General features: G+C 41.5%; 1 protein-coding gene across 1 annotated transcript; it reads left to right on the top strand.

The window, feature by feature from the left end:
* The first annotated feature begins 6,579 nt into the window (after positions 1-6,579).
* HTR1E (5-hydroxytryptamine receptor 1E) lies at positions 6,580-9,053 on the top strand. The gene has a single exon (XM_073022701.1). The coding sequence runs from the start codon at positions 6,737-6,739 to the stop codon at positions 7,832-7,834; it is 1,098 nt and encodes a 365-aa protein (XP_072878802.1). The 5' UTR covers positions 6,580-6,736; the 3' UTR covers positions 7,835-9,053.
* The last annotated feature ends 293 nt before the right edge of the window (positions 9,054-9,346 follow it).

Here is a 9,346-nt window from a genome sequence, read left to right as displayed (position 1 = left end):
TGGCAATTATGTGTCTTGGAGTTGCTCTTCTCGAGGAGTATCTTTGTGGCGTTCTCTGTATTTCCTGGATTTGAATGTTGGCCTGCCCTACTAGGTTGGGGAAGTTCTCCTGGATGATATCCTGAAGAGTGTTTTCCAACTTCGTTCCATTTTCCCCCTCACTTTCAGGCACCCCAATCAGACGTAGATTTGGTCTTTTTACATAATCCCATACTTCTTGCAGGCTTTGTTCATTTCTTTTTCTTCTTTTTTCTTTTGGTTTCTCTTCTCGCTTCATTTCATTCATTTGATCCTCCATCGCTGACATTCTTTCTTCCAGTTGATCGAGTCGGTTACTGAAGCTTGTGCATTTGTCACGTATTTCTCGTGCCATGGTTTTCGTCTCTTTCATTTCGTTTGTGAGCTTCTCTGCATTAATTACTCTAGCCATCAATTCTTCCACTTTTTTTTCAAGATTTTTAGTTTCTTTGCGCTGGGTACGTAATTCCTCCTTTAGCTCTGAGAAATTTGATGGACTGAAGCCTTCTTCTCTCATGTCGTCAAAGTCATTCTCCGTCCAGCTTTGATCTGTTGCTGGCGATGAGCTGCGCTCCTTTGCCGGGGGAGATGCGCTCTTATTTTTTGAATTTCCAGCTTTTCTGCCCTGCTTTTTCCCCATCTTTGTGGTTTTATCTGCCTCTGGTCTTTGATGATGGTGATGTACTGATGGGGTTTTCGTGTAGGTGTCCTTCCTGTTTGATAGCTTTCCTTCTAACAGTCAGGATCCTCAGCTGTAGGTTGTAGCTGTAGGAGATTGCTTGAGGTCCACTCCAGACCCTGTTTGCCTGGGTATCAGCAGCAGAGGCTCAGTTGAAAATGCAGAAATCACTGATCTTCTGTGTCGCTCGCGCTGGGAGTTGGAGACTGGAGCTGTTCCTATTCGGCCATCTTGCTCCGCCCTTTACCTCTGATTATTGCAGTTAACTTTCCATTCTGGTGGACTGATAAAAGTCTGGTGTGTTGATATTAGTATCTGGCTTTGTTCTGCAGAATGTATTTTGAGTTGAGTGTTATTATAGTCCCTCCTCCCACACTATGTGAAAAGCTGAAGAGGCTTAACAGATTCCCAGGTGCTATTTAACCAGCTCTGTTCTACTTAGAAATCATACTATGGAGTTGGTAGTGGTTAAGGTAGTGGTTAGAAAAACACTAAGGAATTGGTAGTGGTTAGAAAACCACATGTTATTTTCCTGAGAAGTTAAAGAAACTCAACACAATTGAGGTTGAATCATTTCCTGAGTATGACTATTATCTTTGACGTCTTCACTGCCCCCACATGATCCCTAAAATTGCTCAAAGAACTCTACTTCTTTGATGCCCCCAGGCCCCATAGACCACTTTCATCAGCCTCCCCCATTACTGCTTTTCTTCTTCCTCTTTTACATTTCACTCACTCCAAAAATGCTCTCTGTCCCAATATAAAGGATACTGAGTGTAGTAGCAAAGAAAACTGTAAATAGCCTAGTTAAAAAAGACGATCTCTCTCAAAAAAAAAAAATTCACTCCACATTCTTCTCCATAGCTATTATTTCTCTACTCCCCATTTCAGCAAAGCACTTGAAATAACCTTTCTTATTTATTGTCTATCTTATCTTCTCCCATTCTTTCTTGAAACCCCCACCTTCAGCCTTTTATCTCCACTGCTTCACCAAATTGCCCTTGTCAAGGGCATAGATGTCATCCTATTGCCTAGCCCAGTGGTCAAGTCCCCATCACCCTTGAATCATCAGCAGTATTTATGCAGCTTTATAAGCTTTCTTCACTTGGTCTTGGAATAAAATTACTTCTCATCATTCTCTTCCACCTCAGTGGCTGTTATTCTCTGTCTGCTTTGCTGGTTCCTTCTTACCAACTTGACCTTTAAAAAGAGGCCAGGCGCAATGGCTTATGCCTATAATCCCAGCACTTTGGGAAGTCAAGGAGGGCAGGTCACTTGAGCCAAGGAGTTCAACACCAGCCTGGGTAACATGGTGAAATACATCTCTACAAAAAAAACAAATAAAAACTAACAGGGTATCGTTGTGTGTGCCAGTAGCCCCAGCTACTCAGGAGGCTAAGTTGGGATGATCACCTGAGCCTGGGAAGGTGGAGGCTTCAGTGAGGCATAATTGTGCCACTGCATTCCAACCTGGGCAACAGGGTGAGACCCTATCTCAAAAACAGTACAGAGCTCCAGGGCCCAGTTCTCAGAATTGTTCAATCCATAATTGCTCTGCAATTAGGTCTTCCTGGGCCTGATCTCACTTAGCCATTTTAAAGAATGTATTATATGTGTTATTATGGGACAAACTTCAAAATATATTTGTTAAATGAAAAAAAGATGGAAGACGGCAAGCTAGGTGTGAGAAGGAGTTTGCGGTGACTGACAACATAGGGATACAAAATTTAACTCTTACTCTGAAAGGCTTAGGCACAAAATAAACCAGGAAGTCATGTTAAGAGCTAAGAAAGTAGCTCTCAACCTGTAATATTTTTACTAATTTAACTAGAAGTAGTCCAAAATGTGAATCAGGCATACATCCCACCCACTAGAAATGTATAGTCTGTTGGGGAGAATAAAAAAATAGTCACAAAATAAGGAAGAAAATGTCACCAGAGAGATGACAGTTAGGAGTTATGGGAGCTCAGATAAACTGAGCAGATTTAAAAGATCTATAAAGCTGAATTATTTCGGATGTTTTTAAACTGCATGCTTTCAAAATCACTACATTTCCTAATTACCTCTACTATAAATCGAAATTTCTAAAGTTTTCCTTATCAATGCTACTCTCTATACTTTCAATCTTACAACCAGAATGGAAAAGCTTTTTTATTCAGAACCATTCTACCCAATAAATCTCTAGAACCCAAGGAAAACATAACCAAGGATTAGTACATGCACAAAAAAAAAACACAACTTTTTTCATTCAATTAGAGAGAAAGAGGTCAACGTGAAGAAACTTTGACCATGCAACACAGGGAACAATGGAGAGAGGTCGGTCCAGGTAGCTAGTAGATGGCACCGCTGGAATCTGAACCCAGGTCTGTCTAATTCCAAAGCCCACAATCTTTCCATTTTACAGTCTATCTCAGATACAAATGCAAGTTTAAACTGTTTGTAAAAAGGAAGGAAAGGTACCAGCAGAGAAGAAAATATTCAGTCTACAAAAGAGAAGGGGTTGTTCATAGAACTAGCCCCATGGAAGAACTAGAGAAACACAAGAGTCATTGAATAGTAGGGATAGTCATAGAAATGCTGTGAGTGCATAATGGAAACAGGCTAAAAGATTGTCATTTAATTACAGAAAGATACAAACTGTCTTGAAAACAATTGACACATTTGTGGTCTTCAGTGAACTTCTTGTTTTCTTTTATTTTCTATATCTGAAGGCTAAATGTCACCTCTCTCTCCCCCTTCTTGGTTTTTGCTCTATAAGCAGAAGAAATTAAAACTAGGGCTAGATCTCATCCACAGGCTGGAGGTTTTTATTCCTGCCACCTATCTCCAAACCACCCAAAGACTCCCTCCAACATTCACACCCTCTTACACATGTGCCTCACCTGCTCCTGCCTCCATCCCTTGCTGAAATCACTGTCTGTTAAATCTTATGCACATCAATCTATATCTCTTCTTAAAACTGCTAACATTTCCTTGAAGTCTTCCTGGACCAAATCCCGTGGAGTCAAATCATAGAATTTGATAAGCCTCCTATCCAGCAGTCATTAACTGTGAATATTTCCATGTAATTTTGATTGTTGTGCTCTCATGAATATACATTTGTATTTGATTTTATATTTCTATAAAAATGACACTAGCTCATTGACTGACCAGCTTAATCACAGCTATCTTGGAGAGAATGAGAGAGAAGAGCAGAGGAGAGGAGAGGAGAGGAGAGGAGAGGAGAGGAGAAGAGAAGAGAAGAGAAGAGAAGAGAAGAGAAGAGAAGAGAAGAGAAGAGAAGAGAAGAGAAGAGAAGGAAGGAGGAGGAGGAGGAGGGAAAAAGAGGAGAGGAGAGGAGAGGAGAAAGGAGGGGAGGGGAGGGGAAAGAAGAGGAGATAGAGAGAAGAGCATGAAGAAGAAAGAAGAAGGGAGAAGGAGGAGAAGGAGAAGAAGAAGAAAAGAGGAAGAAGAAGGAGGAGGAGGAGGGAGAAGAAGAAGGGCAGGGAGCAGGAAAGAGGGAGGGAAGGAAGGAAGGAGCGAAGGAAGGAAGGAAGGAAGGAAGGAAGGAAGGAAGGAAGGAAGGAAGGAAGGAAGGAAGGGAGGGAGGGAGGGAGGGAGGGAGGGAGACAGGGAGGGAGGGAAGGGAAGGGAAAGGAAGGGAAGGGAAAGGAAGGGAAGGGAAGGGAAGGGAAGGGAAGGGAAGGGAAGGGAAGGGAAGGGAAGGGAAGGACAGCCACAAATGTCAAGTGAAACAAAATACTTTTTTTAATATAGACATCTTTAGTTTGGTGATGATGCTGTTTCACAGTTGATTTATTGTATTACTCAGAGAATAATTTTCCACAAATATCAATGTAATGTTATATGCTTTTCTCCAAAGAAAAATAGAACAGTATGATGCATAAAATGTTAGAAATAATTAGACAAAGTTGTGTAATCCCACTGTGACACTTACATACCTTTGGAGTTTAATATTTACTGTGAAAGTTTTGTTTTTGTTTTTGTTTTTGAGACAGTCTCACTCTGTCACCCAGCTAGAGTACAGTTGCACAATGCTGGCTCACTGAAACCTCCATCTCCCAGGTTCAAGCAATTCTCATGCCTCAATCTCCCAAGTAGCTGGGACTACAAGTGTGTGCCACCACATACCTAGGTAATTTTTGTACTTTTAGTAAAGATAAGGTTTCGCCATGTTGGCCAGGCTAGTCTCAAACTCCTGACCTCAGGTGATCTGCCCACCTCAAACTCCCAAAGTGCTGGGATTACAGGTGTGAGCCACCACACCCAGCCTATTTACTGTGAAAGTTTAAAATCTAATTTGAAAGCTGCTTCTTATAAGCAATATAATTTTTTCTTTAATGTAATGATCCCAGAATTTTTAATGTTACATAATATGAATACATATTTCAAATGCAAAAAAAGCCTTTTTACATATAAACATGTATAAAAGAATAAATATAATAAGAAATTAATTGGGGTGGCAAAGTACATTTAAAATTTTGTGACGTTTTTGTCAAAAACGGTTTGAACAAATTTACAAGAAAAAAACAACCCCATCAAAAAGCAGGCAAAGGATATGAACAGACACTTCTCAAAAGAAAACATTTATGCAGCCAACAAACATATGAAAAAAAGCTCATCATCACTGTCATTAGAGAAATGTAAATCAAAACCACAATGAGATACTATCTCAGGCCAGTCAGAATGGCAATCATTAAAAAGTTATCATTCTGAGCAAACTATCGCAAGGACAGAAAAACCAAACACTGCATGTTCTCACTCGTAGGTGGGAATTGAACAATGAGAACACTTGGACACAGGGCAGGGAACATCACACACTGGGGCCTGTCGTGGGGTGGGGGTATTGGGGAAGGATAGCATTTAGAGAAATATCTAACGTAAATGACAAGTTAATGGGTGCAGCAAACCAATGCGGCACATGTACACATATGTAATACACCTGCACGTTGTGCCCATGTACCCTAGAACTTAAAGTATAATAAAAAAAAAAAAGGTCAAGAAACAACAGATGCTGGCAAGGATGTGGAGAAATAGGAATCCTTTTACACTGTTGGTGGGAATGTAAATTAGTTCAACCATTGTGGAAGACAGTGTGGTGATTCCTCAGGTGATCTAGAACCGGAAATACCATTTGACCCAGCATTCCCATTACTGGGTATGTACCCAAAGGATTATAAGTCATTCTACTATAAACACACATGCACACATATGTTTACTCCAGCACTGTTTACAATAGCAAAGACTTGGAACCAACCCAAATGCCCATCAATGATAGACTGGATAAAGAAAATGTGGCACATATATACCATGGAATACTACACAGTCATAAAAAAGGATGAGTTCATGTCCTTTGCAGGGACATGGATGAAGCTGGAAACCATCATTCTCAACAAACTAACACAGGAACAGAAAACCAAACACCGTGTGTTCTCACTTATAAGTGGGAGTTGAACAAAGAGAACACAGGGACACAGGGAGGGGAACATCACACACCAGGGCCTTTTGAGGGGTGAAGGGCTAGGGGAGGGATGGCATTAGGAGAAATACCTAATGTAGATGATTGGTTGATGGATGCAGCAAACCACCATGGCACGTGTATACCTATGTAACAAACCTGCACATTCTGCACATGTATCCCAGAACTTAAAATATAATTTTAAAAAAAAAAAAGTTTGAAAACTTCCCAAAGTGAAAAAGTATCCTTTGAGGAACAATGTAAAGATGAGCTCAAGTTCCACAGGAAAGAGAAAATTAAAATTTATAAAGAATGTATAAATATCAAACTATTTTCATGTTTTCCAGGAAAAGTGTGGCTTTCTCATTCGTTAACCAATAGCATAATATTTTCCAGGAACCTTCACTCAGAAGAAATGCTGTGGCCCTTCCCTTTACCAACAGAAAATGGAACACAAGAGACCACATAGCTGAACAAATTACAGCCTCCTTACAAGTGAGAAACCTTCGAGGCTACGTAGTTTTCAGCCAAAGAAAAATAACCAACAGCTTCTCCACAGTGTAAACTGAAACAGGGAAAACATGAACATCACAAACTGTACCACAGAAGCCGGCATGGCTGTGAGGCCCAAGACCATCACTGAAAAGATGCTCATTTGCATGACTCTGGTGGTCATCACCACCCTCACCACGTTGCTGAACTTGGCGGTGATCATGGCTATCTGCACCACCAAGAAGCTCCACCAGCCTGCCAACTACCTAATCTGTTCTCTGGCCGTGACGGACCTCCTGGTGGCCGTGCTCGTCATGCCCCTGAGCATCATATACATTGTCATGGACCGCTGGAAGCTTGGATACTTCCTCTGTGAGGTGTGGCTGAGTGTGGACATGACCTGCTGCACCTGCTCCATCCTCCACCTCTGTGTCATTGCCCTGGACAGGTACTGGGCCATCACCAATGCTATTGAATACGCCAGGAAGAGGACGGCCAAGAGGGCGGCGCTGATGATCCTCACCGTCTGGACCATCTCCATTTTCATCTCCATGCCCCCTCTGTTCTGGAGGAGCCACCGCCAGCTAAGCCCTCCCCCTAGCCAGTGCACCATCCAGCACGACCATGTTATCTACACCATTTACTCCACGCTGGGTGCATTTTATATCCCCTTGACTTTAATACTGATTCTCTATTACCGGATTTACCACGCGGCCAAGAGCCTTTACCAGAAAAGGGGATCAAGTCGGCACTTAAGCAACAGAAGCACAGATAGCCAGAATTCTTTCGCAAATTGTAAACTTACACAGACTTTCTGTGTGTCTGACTTCTCCACTTCAGACCCTACCACAGAGTTTGAAAAGTTCCATGCCTCCATCAGGATCCCACCCTTCGACAATGATCTAGATCACCCGGGAGAACGCCAGCAGATTTCTAGCACCAGGGAACGGAAGGCAGCGCGCATCCTGGGGTTGATTCTGGGCGCATTCATTTTGTCCTGGCTGCCATTTTTCATCAAAGAGTTGATTGTGGGTCTGAGCATCTACACCGTGTCCTCGGAAGTGGCCGACTTTCTGACGTGGCTCGGTTATGTTAATTCTCTGATCAACCCTCTGCTCTATACGAGTTTTAATGAAGATTTTAAGCTGGCTTTTAAAAAGCTCATTAGATGCCGAGAGCATGCTTAGACTGTCAAAAGCTAAAAGGCACGACTTTTACCAGAGCCTCATGAGTGGATGGGGGTAAGGGGTGCAACTTATTAATTCTTGGACATACTTGGTTCAGGAGAGTTTGTAAGTATGTGTGGTCTTGTTTTCTTGTTTGTTTGTTTGTTTTGTTCTGTTTTGTTTGAGGACTGTTATTTGGCGTGCTGTTTTCTACCTCTGGTCTTATCTGTGATACATAATTTCAAATAAACATTATCATACAAAAACATAAATTTTGTAGAAGTAATAATAAGGTGAAATAGTAAATACTTTTTATGGGCTTGGTTTTTCTTAGCCATTTCAGTTACCCTGCAATTAAAGAATGCCAAAAATATCTTTATTTGCAGAATTTCTTATTACTTATAAATTAAATACCTGATAATGCCCTCTATGGCATTAAATCTGAGATTATGGCTCTATCTGCATACATATTCCAGTGGGAATTGCATGACTACGTAAAGAATTCAAAGAAAGTGATGTGCTGTCATCTACTGCTTGCAGACCTGAGCTAAAGTCGTTTACTGTAGCACTGTGACTACATAGCCTATTCCTTTCAGGTAAAAATAGTACAGCTGGCTTGTCCTTTTTAGTTCATGATTAAATAAACTTCCTCGTTTTCTAAAATGGAAATACCTGGAATAAATGCACTGGCAGTTTTCTGTCTTTTACTATGAATATAAAACATAAAGCAAATAAGAAATCATCTAAATCTACTTTGGTCAGTGTGTTGCGATATTACCTGATAGACACATTGGGTCTCCTCCAATTCTAAAATCTATGCCAGTTAAGCCTCCCATATACACTTTCACTGTAGCAGGGCTAAGGTGGGAGTACATGTCAAATTTGGAAAACTTTTTAAGAAGCTTAATGAGGTGCAGTGATCAAATGACAGAATATATTATCTGAAGAACTTCGTTGGAGAATATTACTCATTAAATTAACAATTGCGGCTGGGCATGGTGGCTCATTCCTGTAATCCCAGCACTTCAGAAGGCTGAGGCAGGTGCATCACCTAAGGTCAGGAGTTCAAGACCAACCTGGCCAACATGGTGAAACCCCATATCTGCTAAAAATGCAAAAATTAGCTAGGCATGGTAGCCCGTGCCTGTAATCCCAGCTACTCGGGAGGCTGAGGCAGGAGAATCACTTGAACCTGGGAGGCAGAGGTTGCACTGAGCAGAGATCGTGCCACTGCACTCCAGCCTGGGCAACAGAGTGAGACCCTGTCTCAAAAAAAAAAAAAAAAAAAAAAATTACCAGTTGTGCTCTTGGAGAAAAAAAGTAAAAGTTGAAAATCTGTGTTTACACTAAAGGCCACTCATCAGGATATGAGAATGAAATTATATCTCCCAGAATAACTGTGGCTTCCGTGCCAGACTCTACCCTGGGACCAGGAGGCTGCAGATGGGACCTGAGGCCATGGGTGTGGCCTGAGAAGGAGTGACTGCTATAGTCACATGGAGGAGTACACCATTACAAAGTCAAGAGTGAGGG

The sequence above is a fragment of the Chlorocebus sabaeus genome, chromosome 13 (genome assembly GCF_047675955.1).
Source record: "Chlorocebus sabaeus isolate Y175 chromosome 13, mChlSab1.0.hap1, whole genome shotgun sequence".
NCBI lineage: Eukaryota > Metazoa > Chordata > Mammalia > Primates > Cercopithecidae > Chlorocebus > Chlorocebus sabaeus.
Note: the sequence above shows the minus strand (reverse complement) of the source record. Positions and strands in the feature narration are given on the sequence as shown.

What these genes read in the sequence shown, in the direction of transcription:
- HTR1E (XM_073022701.1), top strand. Translation starts at nt 6,737, where the DNA reads ATGAACATCACAAACTGTACCACAGAAGCCGGCATGGCTGTGAGGCCC.